Consider the following 24,158-nt stretch of genomic DNA (forward strand, 5'->3'; position numbering starts at 1 on the left):
ACCCCTTGACTGTTTTTGTACTGTTACTATAATTTAAAGTTCCATTGAATCTATTTAAACTTTGCATGCTGTATTTTTTTGTGTCTCAAACAAATTGGTTGTCAGGGAAGTGTTCTGGTACTCTGTTTACACACGAATAGCGTACATTTATCGGAAATGTATAGGATGCGTTCGTAAATTCGCTCTGGCTATTTACTCCGATTTCAGAGCACTCTCGTCTTGAGTGCCAGAGCGCAGAGGAACTGATGAATTTACTAAAGATCAACACCCGTTGAATATGACCGGTGTCAGTAAACCTCGGCAAAAAAATGGGTAATTAAATTGTTGCCAGCAGCACAGTTACAATCACCAACCATCTGGTTAAATGAAATAAGCCTAACCAGCTCTGCTAGGGGGAGTAAAATGGTCAGAGTGAGGGTTTCTCTCATTTGTGTCTGGAAGTAGCTAGCCAGTTAGCTTGGGCGCTTGACTGCCGTTGTAGAGTCAAAACGCTCGGATCAACCCTACTCCGCGAAACGCTCTGTGTTTAAGAACGCCCTGAGCGCACCCCGGCGCTCGAGATTGAATTCACGAACACACCCAAAATCTACGCTGTGCGGATTTCCGTAATCACGTGATATGAGTTTTTACGCAACCAGCATGGCCGCCACCTAAGAGTAGTCATGGTTCGACCATGACGCGATATCCACGCCAAAGGAGGCGTTGTCCTACCGGCGGGTTCATTCTTTCATTAAACCGGGGTATGAGATCGCACAACCCGTCCTTTTAACTTTACTTTGACGGCATTCTTTTATTCTTGTGGGGTTTTAGCTCAGAGTTGTAATATTATTTTATCAACATGATCAAGAACGGTCACCACACATCGAATGAGCAGGGGATAGAGAGCGGTGCTAAGCAGGGAGACTTGGCTTGCAGCCCAGAGAAGAGGAAGTGCTCTGTCCGGGTGTGGTGTGATGGGTGGTAAGTCGTGTAGCTTCGCCTACTATCCAGCTAGCTAGTTATATTAGCTACATGTACAACGTTTCCTAGCTGCGTAAAGGGTTTATATCATTTTTGGTGGTCTGTTGTGTGCATAGTAACCTCGGTAATTTAAGTAGCTAAGTAACGTTAGCTAGGCTAGTAACTAACTGTTAGCGTAGCTCTACCAACAATGTAACGTTTTGGTTGATCAACTGTTGATTATAACCACTAAGCTAGATATAACGGCACATCGTTACATTCAGCTTCACACAAACTGGCTAACTAGGTATTTTTGCTACTTTGTAAACATGAACTTGAGTGTTGCTGCCTGGCCAAACAAAAGTGGCTACTAATGTGATTATTTTGTGATTTCAAATACCCCTAAAGTCAGATAACTACAGTACCTACTAGCTAGCTATACTGTTTCAGTGGCTACCTTTCTGAGAGAGGGGCTGTGAATGTGATCACAGCCTGCCAGTGTCGACCAACAGCCAGTAGGAACGGAATGATCTCAGCTAGACTTAAGTTTCTGTGCACATGGTTTGCTATATGTGGTTTAGGTAGGATGTTACGTAACCTTAACTGTCACTGTGATGTATGGATATTGGGGCGGCAGGTAGCCTAGTGGTAAGGTTGTTGGATCGAAAATCCCTGAGCTGACAAGGTAAACATCTGTCATTCTGCCTCTGAACAAGGTTATTAACCCACTGTTCCCCGGTTCTCCTTTGCACCCCAGTATCTCTACTCTACACATTCATCTTCTGCACATCTATCACTCCAGTGTTTAATTGCTGTATTGTAATTACTTCGCCACTATGGCCTATTTATTGCCTTGCCTCCCTTATCTCACCTCATTTGCTCACATTGTATATAGACTTATTTTTCTACTGTATTATTGACTGTATGTTTGTTTTACTCCATGTGTAACTCTGTTGTTGTTTGTGTCGAACTGCTTTGCTTTATCTTGGCCAGGTCGTAGTTGGAAATGAGAACTTGTTCTCAACTTGCCTACCTTGTGAAATAAAACGATTAAATAAAAAGGCCGTCATTGTAAATAAGAATTTGTTCTTAACTGACTTGCCTAGTTAAATAAAGCTTACGGAAAAAAACGAACATTTTTTAAAATATTGGAAATGGCTTGGTAAAGTGCAGTTGCTGACTTGCTGCTAGCTAACAATTAGCCTGGTCCCAAATCGGTTTGTGCTTTTGCCTGAGGAATTGCATTGCTATTGTCAAGCTAAACATGACAATTCCTAGAGGAGTTGGCAATGGAGCCAGTCTAGTTTTCTACGGCCATAGACAATATCAGTTCTAGCTATGTGTACGGCTATAGCCTTTCTCATATACAGCTGGCCTGTACAGTAGTTGGCTGGCAACGGTTGCTAGGCCAGAACGGTCATTCATTTGTTGATTGATCTGAAAGTCACTGTTTTAGCTACTTGATATCAATTCCATGCTATATACAGACTAGCCCTAACTAATACCTCTTGTTATTATTATTAAAATAACGGTATTTTACTGTTATTACCCAACTGTATTTTACTGTTATTATTTTACTGTTATTACCCAACTGTATTTTACTAACTGTAGACATGATGAGGAGCCCAGTGGTGCCAAGGCTATGTATGGCAGCACTACTGTATGTTGCACCGCTTGTTTTGTTGTCAGAGGACAATGTGCAGAGTGACATAGTTAGCCACCCAACCCAGTTGGCAAGGAAGTACAAAGTCCACCCTTATCAGCTGACCATAGCGTCACATCTCCTAGTGTGCGACATGTTTGTTAACATTTTGGTCATTTAGCAGACGATCTTATCACATTGGTGTTTGTTTCCCAAACAAAAAACGTTGTTTATTTTCAGCAGTAGCTTGGTATTAGGTAAAGTCAACGCCTGTTTTATTCGGTGCATGTGATAAATAACATTTGATTTGATTAGTAGCTAATAGGCCTTTATTCAAGTTTGTAGAATACATTAATACCTGATAAGGCTACTTCCTGGGTGATGTTTCCCCTCGCTACACATGTAGGATCATCTCCCCAATCCTAACCTTAACCATTAATGGGGGAAATGCCAAAATGACCCAAGATAAACATCTACTCTAGGGGCACCTTCTTCCTTCCTCCCTTGATAAGGATGAGGTAGAAGCTCTGTGATCGATGCTGCTGTCTGCCAGGTGGAGAATGACCTGCAGTAACCTTTGTCTCGCTGTGGATTAGAGAGGAGTCAGGAGAGTAAGTCATTAGCCAAGGCCAATAACACGCTCTGATGCCCTTGCTGTGGCTTGGTTCATACTTTACCTGGGCTATATTCATTAACTCAACTTGTCCCATAAAGAAATGCGCTTGCTTTGTTGCAAACCGCTACGGTGTGCACTAAATCAATAGGAAATACCACCCTGGCTTACTATCACTGATTCAACACGGCTGGATAGGGGAAAGTAAAGGATTCTACTGCTTAGCTTTCACCTATTAACAGACACCAGATCAGTGATTAGGCTCTTTCAAAGAAGAAGGGGGAGGAGGAAGGATGCATTCTGAGAGTACTCAAACAGGGCTCGTCTCTCACTCCCGCCCATCCACACCACCTAGTACCTACAGCCTGCATTGTGCTCATCATGGGATGTGTCCAAAATGGCAGCCTATATTGTGCACTTCTTTTGACCAAGGGGCACCTCTTTTGATCAGAGCCCTATAGTGAACTTACTGTAATACTATATAGCCTTATATGGGTAGTGTCCCAAACGGAACCCTATTCCCTTTATCGTGCACTACTTTTGCCCAGGACCCATAAGGCTCTGGTAAAATGTAGTGCACCATGTAGGGTACAGAGTACCATTTGGGATGCTGACATGGTCTTGCTGAGTTTACTTGAGGCGAGAGCCGGCTGACTCCCACCTCCCCGTTCTCACCTTGTGACTGGTGGAGGCATAGCTATAAACACTGCTCTCACACACACACAGATACTCTGCCCTCATAGTACCCAGGCAGACGGCTAGTTTGTGATAGCTTGTTTTGACATGGCAGTCCAGAATAGTGGGTATAAATAACCAACCGTCTGTCTGTGTACATAGCGATTAGGTATAAATAGCTAACCGACATGGTGAACATGTCGTCCACTGACAGATACAGCATGAGGGTGGCAGAGGGGTCTTGTTGGGGTCTTTTTAGGGGGTAGCAGGGGGGTCTTTTAGGGGAGCAGAGAGAGGGGGAGAGGGAAAGAAAGTGGGAGAGAGCGAGAGATGAGTGATAGAGTACATCAAAATAAAACAGAAGCACTCAGTGTAATTTGTTACAGCGTACTATGTCCCAAATGGCACCCTATTTCCTACAGCCTACAGAGTGCACTCAGAATGATTTCTTTACATAGTGGAATGAATTAGAGAGAGTGGCTGTTTGGCCAAAACCCAGCAAGTTATGTGGACAGGACAGACCTATCAGAGGCAGGCTCGCTCTACTATACTGGCCTATCAGAGGCAGGCTCGCTCTACTATACTGGCCTATCAGAGGCAGGCTCGCTCTACTATACTGGCCTATCAGAGGCAGGCTCGCTCTACTATACTGGCCTATCAGAGGCAGGCTCGCTCTACTATACTGGCCTATCAGAGGCAGGCTCGCTCTACTATACTGGCCTATCAGAGGCAGGCTCGCTCTACTATACTGGCCTATCAGAGGCAGGCTCGCTCTACTATACTGGCCTATCAGAGGCAGGCTCGCTCTACTATACTGGCCTATCAGAGGCAGGCTCGCTCTACTATACTGGCCTATCAGAGGCAGGCTCGCTCTACTATACTGGCCTATCAGAGGCAGGCTCGCTCTACTATACTGGCCTATCAGAGGCAGGCTCGCTCTACTATACTGGCCTATCAGAGGCAGGCTCGCTCTACTATACTGGCCTATCAGAGGCAGGCTCTCTGTACTATACTATACTGACCTATCAGACGCAGGCTCTCTGTACTATACTATACTGACCTATCAGAGGCAGGCTCTATGTACTATACTGACCTATCAGACGCAGGCTCTCTGTACTATACTATACTGACCTATCAGACGCAGGCTCTCTGTACTGTACAATACTGACCTATCAGACGCAGGCTCTCTGTACTGTACAATACTGACCTATCAGACGCAGGCCCTCTGTACTATACTATACTGACCTATCAGAGGCAGGCTCTCTGTACTATACTATACTGACCTATCAGACGCAGGCTCTCTGTACTATACTATACTGACCTATCAGAGGCAGGCTCTATGTACTATACTGACCTATCAGACGCAGGCTCTCTGTACTATACTATACTGACCTATCAGACGCAGGCTCTCTGTACTGTACAATACTGACCTATCAGACGCAGGCTCTCTGTACTGTACAATACTGACCTATCAGACGCAGGCTCTCTGTACTGTACAATACTGACCTATCAGACGCAGGCTCTCTGTACTATACTGTACTATACTGACCTATCAGACGCAGGCTCTCTGTACTATACTGACCTATCAGACGCAGGCTCTCTGTACTATACTGACCTATCAGACGCAGGCTCTCTGTACTATACTGACCTATCAGACGCAGGCTCTCTACTATACTGACCTATCAGAGGCAGGCTCTCTGTACTGTACTATACTGACCTATCAGAGGCAGGCTCTCTGTACTGTACTATACTGACCTATCAGAGGCAGGCTCTCTGTACTATACTGACCTATCAGAGGCAGGCTCTCTGTACTATACTATACTGACCTATCAGAGGCAGGCTCTCTTTACTATACTGACCTATCAGACGCAGGCTCTCTGTACTATACTGACCTGTCAGAGGCAGGCTCTCTGTACTATACTATACTGACCTATCAGAGGCAGGCTCTCTGTACTATACTATACTGACCTATCAGAGGCAGGCTCTCTGTACTATACTATACTGACCTATCAGAGGCAGGCTCTCTGTACTATACTGACCTATCAGACGCAGGCTCTCTGTACTATACTGACCTATCAGAGGCAGGCTCTCTGTACTGTACTATACTGACCTATCAGAGGCAGGCTCTCTGTACTATACTATACTGACCTATCAGACGCAGGCTCTCTGTACTATACTGACCTATCAGACGCAGGCTCTCTGTACTATACTATACTGACCTATCAGAGGCAGGCTCTCTGTACTATACCATACTGACCTATCAGAGGCAGGCTCTCTGTACTATACTATACTGGCCTATCAGAGGCAGGCTCTCTGTACTATACTATACTGACCTATCAGACGCAGGCTCTCTGTACTATACTGACCTATCAGAGGCAGGCTCTCTGTACTATACTATACTGACCTGTCAGACGCAGGCTCTCTGTACTATACTGACCAATCAGAGGCAGGCTCTCTGTACTATACTGACCTATCAGACGCAGGCTCTCTGTACTATACTGACCTATCAGAGTCAGGCTCTCTGTACTATACTATACTGACCTATCAGAGGCAGGCTCTCTGTACTATACTATACTGACCTATCAGAGGCAGGCTCTCTGTACTATACTATACTGACCTATCAGAGGCAGGCTCTCTGTACTATACTGACCTATCAGACGCAGGCTCTCTGTACTATACTGACCTATCAGAGGCAGGCTCTCTGTACTGTACTATACTGACCTATCAGAGGCAGGCTCTCTGTACTATACTATACTGACCTATCAGACGCAGGCTCTCTGTACTATACTGACCTATCAGACGCAGGCTCTCTGTACTATACTATACTGACCTATCAGAGGCAGGCTCTCTGTACTATACTGACCTATCAGAGGCAGGCTCTCTGTACTATACTATACTGACCTGTCAGACGCAGGCTCTCTGTACTATACTGACCAATCAGAGGCAGGCTCTCTGTACTATACTGACCTATCAGACGCAGGCTCTCTGTACTATACTGACCTATCAGAGTCAGGCTCTCTGTACTATACTATACTGACCTATCAGAGGCAGGCTCTCTGTACTATACTATACTGACCTATCAGAGGCAGGCTCTCTGTACTATACTATACTGACCTATCAGACGCAGGCTCTCTGTACTATACTATACTGACCTATCAGACGCAGGCTCTCTGTACTATACTGACCTATCAGACGCAGGCTCTCTGGACTATACTGACCTATCAGACGCAGGCTCTCTGTACTATACTATACTGACCTATCAGAGGCAGGCTCTCTGTACTGTACTATACTGACCTATCAGACGCAGGCTCTCTGTACTATACTGACCTATCAGAGGCAGGCTCTCTGTACTATACTGACCTATCAGAGGCAGGCTCTCTGTACTATAGTGGCAGTATAAAGGAGAGTTGTTGGGAGTCTCCAGTTGATCTGCCTGTCTGCTGGTCTTAGCCTAGGGATACTGTCTGTCGTCTTGGTTACACCTCAGGGATAATTCCCATGGTAATCCTGGGGTTAATTACAGAGAGGAATCAGTACTTACACATACAGGCCCATGGTACACACACACACACACACACACACACACACACACACACACACACACACACACACAGGCCCGTGGTACACACACACACACACACAGGCCCGTGGTACACACACACACACACACACAGGCCCGTGGTACACACACACACACACACAGGCCCGTGGTACACACACACACACACACACACACACACACACACACACAGGCCCGTGGTACACACACACACACACAGGCCCGTGGTACACACACACACACACACACACACACACACACACACACAGGCCCGTGGTACACACACACACACACACACAGGCCTGTGGTATACACACACACACACACACACAGGCCCGTGGTACACACACAGGCCCGTGGTACACACACACACACACACACACACAGGCCCGTGGTACACACACAGGCCCGTGGTACACACACACACACACACAGGCCCGTGGTACACACACACACACACACACAGGCCCGTGGTACACACACACACACACACACACACACACACAGGCCTGTGGTACACACACACACACACACACACACACAGGCCCGTGGTACACACACACACACACACACACACACACAGGCCCGTGGTACGTACACACACACACACACACACACACAGGCCCGTGGTACATACACACACACACACACACACAGGCCCGTGGTACGTACACACACACACACACACACACACACAGGCCCGTGGTACGTACACACACACACACACACACACACACACACACAGGCCCGTGGTACGTACACACACACACACACACAGGCTCGTGGTACACACACACACACACACAGGCCCGTGGTACACACACACACACACACACACAGGCCTGTGGTACACACACACACACACACACACACACACAGGCCCGTGGTACACACACACACACACACACACACACACAGGCCCGTGGTACGTACACACACACACACACACACACACAGGCCCGTGGTACATACACACACACACACACACACAGGCCCGTGGTACGTACACACACACACACACAGGCCCGTGGTACACACACACACACACACACACACACACACACTCACACACACAGGCCCGTGGTACGTACACACACACACACAGGCTCGTGGTACACACACACACACACACACAGGCCCGTGGTACACACACACACACACACACACACACACACAGGCCCGTGGTACACACACACACACACACACACACACACACACACACACACACACACACACACACACACACACACACACACACACAGGCCTGTGGTACACACACACACACACACACACACACACAGGCCCGTGGTCCACACACACACACAGGCCCGTGGTACACACACACACACACACACAGGCCCGTGGTACACACACACACACACACACACACACACAGGCCTGTGGTACACACACACACACAGGCCCGTGGTACACACACACACACACACACAGGCCTGTGGTACGTACACACACACACACACACACAGGCCCGTGGTACACACACACACAGGCCCGTGGTACACACACACACACAGGCCCGTGGTACGTACACACACACACACACACACAGGCCTGTGGTACACACACACACACACAGGCCCGTGGTACACACACACAGGCCCGTGGTCCACACACACACACAGGCCCGTGGTACACACACACACACACACACACACACACACACACACACAGGCCCGTGGTACACACACACACACACACACACACACACACACACACACACACAGGCCTGTGGTACACACACACACACAGGCCCGTGGTACACACACACACACACACAGGCCTGTGGTACGTACACACACACACACACACACACACAGGCCCGTGGTACACACACACACAGGCCCGTGGTACACACACACACACAGGCCCGTGGTACGTACACACACACACACACAGGCCTTTGGTACACACACACACACACACACACACACACACACACAGGCCTTTGGTACACACACACACACACACACACACACACACAGGCCCGTGGTCCACACACACACACACACACACACACACACACAGGCCCGTGGTACACACACACACACACACACAGGCCCGTGGTACACACACACACACACACAGGCCTGTGGTACACACACACACACACACAGGCCCGTGGTACGTGTACACACACACACACACACACACACACACACACACACACACACACACACAGGCCCGTGGTACGTACACACACACACACACACACACACACACAGGCCCGTGGTACGTACACACACACACACACACACACACACACACACACACAGGCCTGTGGTACGTACGTACACACACACACACACACACAGGCCCGTGGTACACACACACACAGGCCCGTGGTACACACACACACACACACACACACAGGCCCGTGGTACACACACACACACACACACAGGCCCGTGGTACACACACACACACACAGGCCCGTGGTACACACACACACACACAGGCCCGTGGTACACACACACACACACACACACACACAGGCCTGTGGTACACACACACACACACACACACACACACACACACACACACAGGCCCGTGGTACACACACACACACACAGGCCCGTGGTGTACACACACACACACACACACAGGCCCGTGGTACACACACAGGCCTGTGGTACACACACACACACACACACACACACAGGCCTGTGGTACACACATTACAGAGAGAGGATGACACACATACTGCGAAATCCACACACTGTACTTTCCTCGGGCTGAATCCTAACTTGAGAAACGTAACTTGTTGGGTTTAGTGTAAATCCTACCATGGCTGGTAATCATGTGACGGTAGGACAGGAGGAGGACAGAGCAGGCTGTAGGGTTGTGTGGGGTGATGGGTCTGCTGTGTGGAAGGGGACAGCTTCCTCCATATCTATTCCATTAGAGGTGTCGGCAGGCAGGCAGGTCTGCTCTCTTTCCCTGTCCTGTAGTCGCTATCCCCTCCCTTAGACCAGCTGTTATACACACTGTCTGTCCCATGTTAATGACATCATGCTCTCTCTCCCTGTCCTGTAGTCACTATCCCCTCCCTTAGACCAGCTGTTATACACACTGTCTGTCCCATGATAATGACATCATGCTCTCTCTCCCTGTCCTGTAGTCACTATCCCCTCCCTTAGACCAGCTGTTATACACACTGTCTGTCCCATGTTAATGACATCATGCTCTCTCTCCCTGTCCTGTAGTCACTATCCCCTCCCTTAGACCAGCTGTTATACACACTGTCTGTCCCATGATAATGACATCATGCTCTCTCTCCCTGTCCTGTAGTCACTATCCCCTCCCTTAGACCAGCTGTTATACACACTGTCTGTCCCATGTTAATGACATCATGCTCTCTCTCCCTGTCCTGTAGTCGCTATCCCCTCCCTTAGACCAGCTGTTATACACACTGTCTGTCCCATGTTAATGACATCATGCTCTCTCTCCCTGTCCTGTAGTCACTATCCCCTCCCTTAGACCAGCTGTTATACACACTGTCTGTCCCATGTTAATGACATCATGCTCTCTCTCCCTGTCCTGTAGTTATGACATGGTGCACTACGGCCACTCCAACCAGCTGAGACAGGCTAAGGCCATGGGAGATTACCTCATCGTTGGAGTACATACAGATGGTACACACACACACGGAGACACACACACGGAGACACGGACACACACACACACACGGAGACACACGGAGACACGGACACACACGGAGACACACGGAGACACGGACACACACACACACACGGAGACACACGGAGACACACGGAGACACGGACACACACGGAGACACACGGAGACACACGGAGACACGGCGACACACGGAGACACGGAGACACGGACACACACGGAGACACACGGAGACACGGACACACACGGAGACACACGGAGACACACGGAGACACGGACACACACGGAGACACACACACGGAGACACACACACGGAGACACACGGAGAGACACGGACACACGGGCACACACGCACACATGGAGACACGGACGGAAACACACACACACACACACACGGACACACACGGAGACACGGACGGAAACACACACACACGGACACACACGTATTAATCATAAGTATCTCATTCTCTGCTCTGTTTCTTCACTTGTCTCTCTGTTCCCCTCTCGACAACAGTACAGTAATATACAGTCACTTCCCTTCTCTCTCTCCCTCCCTCCAGAAGAGATCTCGAAGCACAAGGGTCCTCCTGTCTTCACCCAGGCAGAGAGGTAAGAAAATCACTGCATTTCATTTTCATGTAAATGGACAATAAAGTTTTGGTATGGTATGTAAATGGACAATAAAGTTGTGGAATGGTATGTAAATGGACAATAAAGTTGTGGAATGGTGTTGTAGGTATAAGATGGTGCAGGCTATCAAGTGGGTGGATGAGATCGTAGAGGGTGCTCCCTATGTCACCACACTGGACACACTGGACAAATACAACAGTGACTTCTGCGTCCACGGAGGTAAGGGGAGTAGGGGGGAAGGGGGAGCGGGAGGTAGGGGGAGCGGGAGGTAAGGGGAGTGGGAGGTAAGGGGAGCGGGAGGTAAGGGGGAGTGGGTGGTAAGGGGGAGCGGGGGGTAAGGGGAGGTAAGGGGAGCGGGAGGTAGGGGGGAGCAGGGGGTAAGGGGGAGTGGGTGGTAAGGGGGAGCGGGGGGTAAGGGGAGGTAAGGGGAGCGGGTGGTAGGGGGGAGCGGGGGGTAAGGGGGAGTGGATTGAGTGGGAGGTAAGGGGGAGGTGGGGGGAGCGGATGGTGGGGGGAGCTGGGTGTGGGGGGGGGGGGCCTGACTGATGGATTTGTTACTTTTTTAAAGGAGAACAGGGACTCATCCTCCTCCCATATTTCTGTGTTTATTTAGACAGTTGAATGTACATCCCAGGCTACAGTGGGAGAGGTGGGATTCCACCATGTTGGGCTGATGTCAGAAAACTAACTACAACGTTGTCCTTGTGTACCTTAGATGACATCACTCTGACGGTGGACGGTAAGGACACGTATGCGGAGGTGAAGAGAGAGGGCCGGTACCGGGAGTGTAGACGCACCCAGGGGGTCTCCACCACAGACCTGGTGGGCCGCATGCTGCTCATGACTAAAACCCACCACAGTAACATTGTGAGTAGCACACACAGAGAGCACACTGTTCCTACAGTACCGTAGTGTGTGTGCTTACAGCAGGGGAGGCTGCTGAGGGGAGGACGGCTCATAGTAAAGGTTGGAACGGAGGGAATGGTATTAAACACATTCCATTGATTCTGCTCCAGCCCATCCTCCCCAAATAAGGTGCCACCAATCTCCTGTGGCTTACACTGTTGTAATCACAGAAATCACACAGGACTGACCTCAAGCAAACCTCTCTCTTCCTCTGTCGGTTTACAGGACAACTCAGACTACCAACAGCACACAGACAACTTTGGGAAGGTAAATATTACTATTCAAATATATTCTGAAGAGGAAGTGGAGATGACAACATTCTGTTGTTGTAGATTATTCTGAACACAAGGGGGCGCAATTCCACTGCTCAGTACGACCATGGTGTGCTGTACATCTCAGTGAAAATAGTACCATAGTGTATTCAGATGGAATGATCAGAAAGTTAAGTCCGATTTTTATTTTGTGTTTAACAAAACGTCTCTTTGGAACACTAACGTGAGCCTGCTTTCTGAGGAGTTACTTTCTCAGGCTTTCCAACTACTATGAGATGGCTGGGTTTCTGAGGCTAGGGTTTAGAACGGGCCCTTCCCCTCTCTCTCCTCCCCTCCATGTTCTCCCCAGGGTCCTAAGGGCCACAGTCCATGGACAGGAGTTGGGATAGGTTTATATTAGGTTTGTGTTAGGTTAGGTTTGGATTAGGATTAGGGGTTATGACTATAATAGTGTTTTGTCTCCCCAGGGTCCTAAGGGCCACAGTCCATGGACAGGAGTGTCCCAGTTCCTCCAGACTTCCCAGAAGATCATCCAGTTTGCCTCAGGACAGGAGGCCCAACCTGGGGACACCATCATCTACGTAGCCGGGGCCTTTGACCTCTTCCGTATCCTTATGTACCGCTGTGTCTGTGAGAGAGACCGAGACAAAGGGTGGTTGTCTGTCTGTGAGAGACAGAGACAAAGGGTGGTTGTCTGTCTGAGACAGAGACAAAGGGTGGTTGTCTGTCTGAGACCGAGACAAAGGGTGGTTGTCTGTCTGTGAGAGAGACCGAGACAAAGGGTGGTTGTCTCTCTCTCTCTGTGTGTGTGTGTGTGTGTGTGTGTGTGTGTGTGTGTGTGTGTGTGTGTGTGTGTGTGTGTGTGTGTGTGTGTGTGTGTGTGTGTGTGTGTGTGTGTGTGTGTGTTTACCTTGACCACTCCTCCCCATCAGACATTGGTCATGTTGACTTCCTGGAGACGGTCTACAAACAGGCTGAGAGGCCTTACGTCATTGTGGGACTGCACTTTGACCAGGTATGTACACACAATTAAACAAACACACACACACATGTTCAGAAAACGCTGACCCCATCAGATTCAGGCAACATTTGCACAGGCAACATTTGCACTGAGCTAAAGGGTAGAGCTGCCGCTTTCAAGTTACGGGACTCTAACCCGGAAGCTTATAAGAAATCCTGCTATGCCCTCCGACGAACCATCAAACAGGCCAAGCGCCAATACAGGGCTAAGACTGAATCACCGGCTCCGACGCTCGTCTTATGTGGCAGGGCTTGCAAAATATTACAGACTACAAAGGGAAGCACAGCCGCGAGCTGCCCAGTGATACGAGCCTACCAGACGAGCTAAATCACTTCTATGCTCGCTTCGAGGCAAGCAACACTAAGGCATGCATGAGAGCATCAGCTGTTCCGGATGACTGTGTGATCACGCTCTCCGTAGCCGACGTGAGTAAGACCTTTAAACAGGTCAACATACACAAGGCTGCGGGGCCAGATGGATTACCAGGACGTGTGCTCCGGGCATGTGCTGACCAACTGGCAGGTGTCTTCAAAGACATTTTCAACATGTCCCTGATTGAGTCTATAATACCAACATGTTTCAAGCAGACCACCATAGTCCCTGGGCCCAAGAACACTAAGGCAACCTGCCTAAATGACTACAGACTCGTAGCACTCACGTCCGTAGCCATGTAGTGCTTTGAAAGGTTGGTAATGGCTCACATCAACACCATTATCCCAGAAACCCTAGACCCACTCTAATATGCATACCGCTCAAACAGATCCACAGATGATGCAATCTCTATTGCACTCCACACTGCCCTTTCCCACCTGGACAAAAGGAACACCTATGTGAGAATGCTGTTCATTGACTACAGCTCAGCGTTCAACACCATAGTGCCCACGAAGCTCATCACAAAGCTAAGGACCCTGGGACTAAACACCTCCCTCTGCAACTGGATCCTGGACTTCCTGATGGGCCGCACCCCAGGTGGTGAGGGTAGGTAGCAACACATCTGCCACGCTGATCCTCAACACTGGAGCCCCTCAGGGGTGCATGCTCAGTCCCCTCCTGTACACCCTGTTCACTCACAACTGCATGGCCAGGTACGACTCCAACACCATCATTAAGTTTGCAGACGACACAACAGTGGTAGGCCTGATCACAGACAACGACAAGACGGCCTATAGGGAGGAGGTCAGAGACCTGACCGGGTGGTGCCAGAATAACAACCTATGCCTCAACGTGACTAAGGAGAATATTGTGGACTACAGGAAAAGGAGGACTGAGCACGCCCCCATTCTCATCGACGGGGCTGTAGTGGAGCAGGTTGAGAGCTTCAGTTCCTTGGTGTCCACATCACCAACAAACTATCATGGTCCAAACACACCAAGAAAGTTGTGAAGAGGGCACGACAAAGCCTATTCCCCCTCAGGAAACGAAAAAGATTTGGCATGGGTCCTGAGATCCTCAAATGATTCTACAGCTGCAACATCGAAAGCATCCTGACTGGTTGCATCACTGCCTGGTATGGCAATTGCTCGGCCTCTGACCGCAAGGCATTACAGAGGGTAGTGTGTACGGCCCAGTACGTCACTGGGGCTAAGCTGCCTGCCATCCAGGACCTCTACACCAGGCGGTGTCAGAGTAAGGCCCTAAAAATTGTCAAAGACCCCAGCCACCCCAGTCATAGACTGTTCTCTCTACTACCGCATGGCAAGTCTAGGACCAAAAGGCAGTTTTTATCCCCAAGCAATAAGACTCCTGAACAGGTAATCAAATGGCTACCCGGATGATCTGCATTGTGCCGTCCCCGTCCCCGTCCCCCCAACCCCTCTTTTACACTGCTGCTACTCTGTTTATCATATATGCATAGTCACTTTAACTATACATTCATGTACATATTACCTCAATTAGCCTGACTAACCAGTGCCTGTATATAGCCTCGCTACTGTTATAGCCTCGCTACTGTTATAGCCTCGCTACTGTATATATCCTCGCTACTGTATATAGCCTCGCTACTGTATATATCCTCGCTACTGTATATATCCTCGCTACTGTATATAGCCTCGCTACTGTATATATCCTCGCTACTGTATATAGCCTCGCTACTGTATATAGCCTGCTACTGTATATAGCCTCACTACTGTATATATCCTCGCTACTGTATATAGCCTCGCTACTGTATATATCCTCGCTACTGTATATAGCCTCGCTACTGTATATAGCCTGCTACTGTATATAGCCTCACTACTGTATATAGCCTGCTACTGTATATAGCCTCACTACTGTATATAGCCTCGCTACTGTATATAGCCTCGCTACTGTATATATCCTCGCTACTGTATATAGCCTCGCTACTGTATATAGCCTGCTACTGTATATAGCCTGCTACTGTATATAGCCTCGCTACTGTATATAGCCTGCTACTGTATATAGCCTCGCTACTGTATATAGCCTCGCTACTGTATATAGCCTCGCTACTGTATATAGCCTCGCTACTGTATATAGCCTCGCTACTGTATATAGCCTCGCTACTGTATATAGCCTCGCTACTGTATATAGCCTCGCTACTGTATATAGCCTGCTACTGTATATAGCCTCGCTACTGTATATAGCCTCTCTACTGTATATAGCCTCGCTACTGTATATAGCCTCGCTACTGTATATATCCTCGCTACTGTATATATCCTCGCTACTGTATATAGCCTCGCTACTGTATATAGCCTCGCTACTGTATATAGCCTCGCTACTGTATATATCCTCGCTACTGTATATAGCCTCGCTACTGTATATAGCCTCACTACTGTATATAGCCTCACTACTGTATATAGCCTCACTACTGTATATATCCTCGCTACTGTATATAGCCTCGCTACTGTATATAGCCTCACTACTGTATATAGCCTCGCTACTGTATATATCCTCGCTACTGTTATAGCCTCGCTACTGTATATATCCTCGCTACTGTATATAGCCTCGCTACTGTATATATCCTCGCTACTGTATATAGCCTCGCTACTGTATATAGCCTCGCTACTGTATATATCCTCGCTACTGTATATATCCTCGCTACTGTATATAGCCTCGCTACTGTATATAGCCTCTACTGTATATAGCCTCGCTACTGTATATAGCCTCGCTACTGTATATAGCCTCGCTACTGTATATAGCCTCGCTACTGTATATAGCCTCGCTACTGTTATTATTCACTGTCTTTTTACTGTTGTTTTTTGTTTTTTATTTTTTATTTCCTTACCTATCTATTGTTCACCTAATACCTATTTTTACTTCAAAGTTGCACTGTTGGTTAGGGGCCTGTAAGTAAACATTTCACTAAGGTCTGCACCTGTTGTAACCGGCGCACACGACAAATAAACTTTGATTTGATACGCTGACCCCGTCAGATTCTCTGAGAATGTGGTTTTATAACCCTGTAGACATGATGGGGGGGGCAGACTGTTTCACTGGCCCTCTCACACACACAGGCCCGTGGTACGCACAAACACACACACTGTTAGAGAAACATGTGGATCTAGTTGACCACATTATATGAAGGATTGATGTACATGTCTAATAAAGCTTCAGAGGGCCTCGCTGCTCGTGTTCCCCAAATCTGTTTCACATTCCAATGAAACATGCTGCCATTGGTCGAGAGCCAGTATAAATACTCTGTCATTGGTCCTCGACTGTGTGGGTCGTCCTATTCCTTTTAGACGCTGTTCCAAGGTCAGTTGTGATGGAATGCTGAAGGATCAATCCTAGCAGGAGGAGACTTTTCTCAACTCGATCTTCATGGGGGGGGGGAAAGAAGTCAGTGGTTGGAACCAAAAACAGATTTAAAAAATACATTTTAAAAGGGCCAAATCATAAACCTTCACCATTAGTGGGGATGACAAAACTGACCTAAGATCAGTGTCTAGAGACAACATTAAACTACTTCTCTTTGTAACCTCCCATAGACTTAGATAGACAACAGTAGTGGCCAAAAGCATGGGCATTGAGGACTTTCACCATTTCGAAGTAGTCAACGGGGCTCACATTGTTCCATCCAGGACATCAGGAGGGATCAGCCAATTAATTAGACAAATACCCCTGTTTCACATTGCAATAAAGCCTCATGCCATTGATCGAGAGCTAGTAAAATATCCTGACATTGGTCGAAAGCTAGTAAATATCCTGTCATTGGTTGTGTTTTTCTGTCAACCAGGAAGTGAATCGCTACAAAGGGAAGAACTACCCAATCATGAACATCCACGAGAGAACCCTGAGTGTCCTGGCCTGCAGGGTGAGAACATACACACATTAAACACACACACCAACACACACAGACACACCAACACACAGGCGCCCACCGACACTCCCGGACACACACTCCCCGACACAGACAGACACACACACTCCCCGACACAGACAGACACACACCGACACACACACACCAATGTACACACCAACGTACACACCAACACCAAGACACACACCAACACCAAGACACACACCAACACCAAGACACACACCAACACCAAGACACACACCAACAACTGTTCTTTGTAACCCCTTGGGCCCAATAGTCACAGACAGTTAAAGCTGTCTGCTCTGCCGAGAGATAAATGTTCTCCTTACACACACACACACACACACACACACACACACACACACACACACACACACACACACTGAAGGACGGTAGGCTCTCTCCATTCAGCTCTTATCAGACCAGCTACAGAACAATGATCCTCTGTCCTCCTGGTGTGTGTGTTCACATCAAACCATTTCTTTGTGTATCTTGCATATTTTAATGTGTGTTGACTTGTCTTAAATGTGTTTTATGAAGTCATTATCCGAATCCTAAACGGCACTCGATTACTCAAACCACACAAAGGGTATCTATACACACACACACACACACACACGCGCACCGGATTACGCAATTCCATAACCATTCAGCGTTAACACAAAGCCTGAAACTGTCTCCCTGTCCTGTGACAGAGCTATTACTCAATGTCTGTTGACCTAAATTCAACCATTACACAACCATTACACAACATTACACAACACTCACAACTCACTCTTATTTTTTTGTTGTTAAATTAATTATTTCCTCCCTCCCTCCCCCTCCAGTATGTATCAGAGGTGGTGATTGGGGCTCCCTACGCTGTGGGTAAAGATCTGCTGGACCACTTCAAGGTGAGACACACACACACAGAGACAAACACGAAGACAGTGGGATTATTTGACTGGGAGAAGAGACGTCTTTCCTAACATGCATAGCCTCTCTTAGGGAGAAACATGTACAATGACCTTGTGTGTGTGTGTAAACAGATCTTTCTCCTGTGTGTATGTGACTGGGCATTGTTCCAGACTGGGGTGCTGTAGTAATGTCAAGCTGTTACTGTATAGCAGACATACTACAGATGTCCCTCTCTCCCCCTCTAGATCTCTCTCTAGATCTCTCCCCCTCTTGCTCTCTCCCCCTCTAGCTCTCTCCCCCTCTAGCTCTCTCTCTAGCTCTCTCCCCCTCTAGCTCTCTCTCTAGATCTCTCTCCCTCTAGCTCTCTCTAGATCTCTCCCCCTCTCGCTCTCTCTCTAGATCTCTCCCCCTCTAGATCTCTCTCTAGATCTCTATCCCTCTAGATCTCTCTCTAGATCTCTACCCCTCTAGATCTCTCTCTAGATCTCTCCCCCTCTCGCTCTCTCTCTAGATCTCTCCCCCTCTCGCTCTCTCTCTAGATCTCTCCCCCTCTCGCTCTCTCTAGATCTCTCCCCCTCTCGCTCTCTCTCTAGATCTCTCCCCCTCTCGCTAGATCTCTCCCCCTCTCGCTCTCTCTCTAGATCCCTCCCCCTCTAGCTCTCTCTCTAGATCTCTCCCCCTCTAGCTCTCTCTCTAGATCTCTCCCCCTCTAGCTCTCTCTCTAGATCTCTCCCTCTCTAGATCTCTCCCTCTCTAGCTCTCTCTCTAGATCTCTCCCCCTCTAGCTCTCTCTCTAGATCTCTCCCCCTCTAGATCTCTCCCCCTCTAGATCTCTCCCCCTCTAGATCTCTCCCCCTCTAGCTCTCTCCCCCTCTAGCTCTCTCCCCCTCTAGCTCTCTCCCCCTCTAGCTCTCTCCCCCCTCTAGCTCTCTCTCTAGCTCTCTCCCCCTCTAGCTCTCTCCCCCTCTAGCTCTCTCCCCCTCTAGCTCTCTCCCCCTCTAGCTCTCTCCCCCTCTAGCTCTCTCTCTAGATCTCTCTCGCTCTCTCTCTAGATCTCTCCCCCTCTCGCTCTCTCTCTAGATCTCTCCCCCTCTAGCTCTCTCTCTAGATCTCTCCCCCTCTAGCTCTCTCTAGATCTCTCCCCCTCTCGCTCTCTCTCTAGATCTCTCCCCCTCTCGCTCTCTCTCTAGATCTCTCCCCCTCTAGATCTCTCTCTAGATCTCTCCCCCTCTCGCTCTCTCTCTAGATCTCTCCCCCTCTAGATCTCTCTCTAGATCTCTACCCCTCTCGCTTTCTCTCTAGATCTCTACCCCTCTCGCGCTCTCTGCTGATCTGTTATACCATAGATATTATTGATCTGTTATACCGTAGAGATTATACTATAGATATGTATGATTAGGTTACACTATAGATATGTATGATTAGGTTACACTATAGATATGTATGATTAGGTTACACTATAGATATGTATGATTAGGTTACACTATAGATATGTATGATTAGGTTACACTATAGATATGTATGATTAGGTTACACTATAGATATGTATGATCTATCATATTATTGATCATATTTTAAATGACCCATGTCACTTCCTGTTATACCATAGATATGTATGATCATGTTTTAAATGACTGTCACTTCCTGTTATACCATAGATATTATTGATCATATTTTATAAAAATAAAAAAAATGTACACCCTTTTTTTGTCCCCAATTTCGTGGCATCCAATTGGTAGTAGTTACGATCTTGTCTCATCGCTGCAACTCTCATCGCTGCAACTCGCCTCTCCCGAGTCGAGAGCCAACCAAGCCGCACTGCTTCTTGACACGATGCCCAACCAACCCGGATGGTTGGCCGCACCAATGTGTCGGAGGAAACACCTTACACCTGGCGACCGTGTCAGCGTGCACTGCTCCCGGCCCCCCACAGGAGTCGCTAGTGCGCGATGGAACAAGGATATCCTGCCGGCCAAATCCTCCTCTAACCCGGATGATGCTGGGCCAATTGTGCGTTGCCCCATGGACCTCCCGGTCGCGGCCGGCTGCGACGGAGCCTGGACTCGAACCCAGAGTCTCTGGTGGCACAGCTAGCACTGCGATGCACTGCCTTAGACCACTGCGCCACCCGGGAGGCCCTTTATTGATCATATTTGAATTGACCCATGTCACTTCCTGTTATACCATAGATATGTATGATCAATCATGTAGGTTATATTATTGATCCTATTATGATGTCACTTGTTGTAGGTGGACCTGGTGTGTCATGGGAAGACAGAGGTGTTTCCTGACAGGGACACTGCAGACCCTTATGCTGTGAGTACTGACTGTGTGTGTGTTTGTCTGTTTTGCAGTATTCGTGTGTGATTATCTGTCTGATTGCATGTTATTGTGTGTGTGTGTGTGTGTGTGTGTGTGTGTGTGTCCCAGGAGCCTAAGAAGAGAGGTATCTTCCGTACAGTAGACAGTGGTAACGGTTTGACCACCGATGACATCGTACAGAGAATCATCAAGAACCGGTAAGGGCCTCTCTCACACAGTAGCCTTGAAGTGTCTCTCACCCATCTATCACTGTCTACCTTCTGTCTCCCCTTGTCCCTCATCTTTTTCTCACTCATTTGGTTATTTTTCCATCCCTCTCTCCCAACTTCCTCCCCGCCTCTCTCCACCTCCTCCACACCTCTCTTCCTCCTTATTTGGTATTATTACCTTGTACAAAATGCACTATACAAATGAAGTTGGTTTGATTCTCTCTCCAGGCTGCAGTTTGAGGCAAGGAACCAGAAGAAGGAGGCCAAGGAGATTGCGGTGTTTGAGGCGATGAAACGCCAGGCAGAGGGAGAGAGGGCCGGGGACACTGCCCAAGCAGCCCTGTAACCAGATCAAACTAGTTCAAACCAGACCCAGCTGTCCCAAAACTGATCCTGACCCAGCGTTTCCCAAACTAGAGGGATCTCTGAAATAACCTTTTTTTTTTTTTTTTAATTGCGTTTGGTTCATAGAACTGGGGTTATGTCAGTAACCTCCGGTAGCTGCTAGATGCCGTTGTAATAATGAGAGCAGTTTTGGTTTTCTTCCTTCCTATCTTTTGAACGGTTTAATCTACGGTTTCCCTCTACAATACCCAGAAGCCTCAGAACAGAGTGGACAAGACCAGGCACTAAAATCAGACTGGAGGAAAAAGAACAATCAATGGTGTTATTTTCTACACAGAAGATCAAACTAAATGATCTTCTGGACTTCCCGATACCTTTCTGATGCATTTGTCACTTCAAACAATCCTTCATATTGAAACACTGTCAAATGTACTGTCGACTGATTTGTAATAGACGGTCATAGTCCCAGTTTAAGAACCAAACATTGGCTGTTGATTTCATTACCTTTTTTTAAAATAACAAAATGGGGTCGCGGAACAAAAAAGTTTGGGAACCCCTGTCCTAACCAGCTCAAAATGGTTCAAACACGACCCAAACAGGGTCAGACTGAACCTCGCCAGCCCAAACCAGTCTAGTCCTACTACTTATACTGTATACACATCCTTTAGTGAAGCATTGCCTGCTAGCCCGTCCTAGACCTGCTTTACCCCCCAGTCCACAACGGGCCAAACTCATTCCACCGACGGCCGAGTGGTTGCGGGTTTTCACTCCCTTGTACTTGATTGATGAATTAAGGTCAGTAATTAGTAAGGAACTCGCCTCACCTGGTTGTCTAGGTCTTAACTGAAAGGAAAAACCAGCAGACACTGGGCCCTCCATGGAATGAGTTTCCACCTCACCCAAACTGGATCAGACCAGATCAAACTGCAGAACCAGACTTTAACCAAGACTCAAACCAAGACGCCTCCTCTCCTTCACCAGCTAAGGAGAACACAAAAATCACCCTCTCCCCCTGTCAGTGGAGGCTGCTGAGGGGAGGAGGGCCCATAATAATGTCTGGAGTGGAATATCTGGAATGGAGTGTGTTAAATCTGATCTCACTTCCAGGCAGAAAGAAAGGAGGAGAGGAAAGGAAGATGGAGAAAAGAATCCAAAGTGTGACTGTGAAGAAAGAGAACATTGAGAGACTTGTGAAGAAGAGAGAAAGGTCTATGTAGTTGTGTGTGTACTGTATATTTAGTAGTGCCTTCTAGTCTGATCTACCAAATGGCACACTATTCCCTATGGACCCTGGTCAAAAGGCAGCTGACCGCAGACCTGCGGTTACAGCCGCTGGCCCCAGACCTGCGGTTACAGCCGCTGGCCCCAGCCCTGCGGTTACAGCCGCTGGCCCCAGCCCTGCGGTTACAGCCGCTGGCCCCAGCCCTGCGGTTACAGCCGCTGACCCTAGCACACATACATGCCAGAGTGGACGTAGCTGCTCAGCCTGAAGTGTCCCCACTTGCGCCATGGAATAACTGGCTGTTCTGTGGCGTGGCTGTTCTGTGGCGTGACCGGTCACGCGGGTTTGAGGCAGAGGTCTTGGGTTCGCGCCTCACTAGGAGCCGACTCAGGAGGAAGGTGGTGCTCTTTAAGCATGACCTCCTTTACATCACTATGGGTTTAAATCCAGCCCACTATCTCATCAATAAATAAAACCAGTGTCCTGTACAGGGAATAGGGTGCCATTTCAGATGCACCCCTCTGTCTTGTATGTAACATGATGATTCAGGACTCTGTCAATGTTTTCTTTTCTTGTTTTTAATGTGTTGGTATGTGGATAATTAATTTAAAACATTTCTTAGAGAGGTAAGGACAATGAATGGGGGAGTCAAGTGTGTGAGAGAGACTGTTTTAAAGGGAGTGTGTGTATGCGTGAGAGAGACTGTTTTAAAGGGAGTGTGTGTATGCGTGAGAGAGACTGTTTTAAAGGGCGTGTGTGCGAATGAAAAATGAATAACAAAACAAATGGGCATGTATATTGTATGGCTCTACCCCTCTATAAAGTTGCTCTGTAAATCTGTCAATTAATTGTCCGGTGATAAGAAAATACAAAATACTGTACCCATTATGAGGTTGAGCCTCTTTGTAGTTGTTCAATAGTCCGTAATATCTGACATGAAGTGGAAACCCGAAAAGGTTAACATTATTTACCTACTAAG

The 24,158-nt window shown here is 48.1% G+C and overlaps 1 protein-coding gene across 1 annotated transcript; it reads left to right on the forward strand.

Moving 5' to 3' along the window:
* Positions 1–707: 707 nt before the first annotated feature.
* LOC115181682 (ethanolamine-phosphate cytidylyltransferase-like) lies at positions 708–24,067 on the forward strand. Its single transcript, XM_029743512.1, has 13 exons — positions 708–960; positions 10,993–11,081; positions 11,643–11,691; positions 11,819–11,931; positions 12,428–12,579; positions 12,844–12,885; positions 13,358–13,496; positions 13,823–13,905; positions 18,101–18,178; positions 19,012–19,077; positions 21,332–21,397; positions 21,512–21,600; positions 21,841–24,067. Exons 1-13 carry the CDS (start codon positions 839–841, stop codon positions 21,956–21,958), a joined length of 1,206 nt encoding a protein of 401 aa, XP_029599372.1. The 5' UTR covers positions 708–838; the 3' UTR covers positions 21,959–24,067.
* The last annotated feature ends 91 nt before the right edge of the window (positions 24,068–24,158 follow it).

The sequence above is a fragment of the Salmo trutta genome, unplaced genomic scaffold (genome assembly GCF_901001165.1).
Source record: "Salmo trutta unplaced genomic scaffold, fSalTru1.1, whole genome shotgun sequence".
In the NCBI taxonomy this organism is placed as follows: domain Eukaryota; kingdom Metazoa; phylum Chordata; class Actinopteri; order Salmoniformes; family Salmonidae; genus Salmo; species Salmo trutta.

Excerpts from the sequence above, each read along its gene's own strand:
- LOC115181682 (XM_029743512.1), top strand. The coding sequence starts at position 839 with ATGATCAAGAACGGTCACCACACATCGAATGAGCAGGGGATAGAGAGC. Across the intron at positions 12,580-12,843 it reads AAACCCACCACAGTAACATT|GACAACTCAGACTACCAACA; the intron begins GTGAGTAGCACA and ends GTCGGTTTACAG. Across the intron at positions 21,398-21,511 it reads ACACTGCAGACCCTTATGCT|GAGCCTAAGAAGAGAGGTAT; the intron begins GTGAGTACTGAC and ends TGTGTGTCCCAG.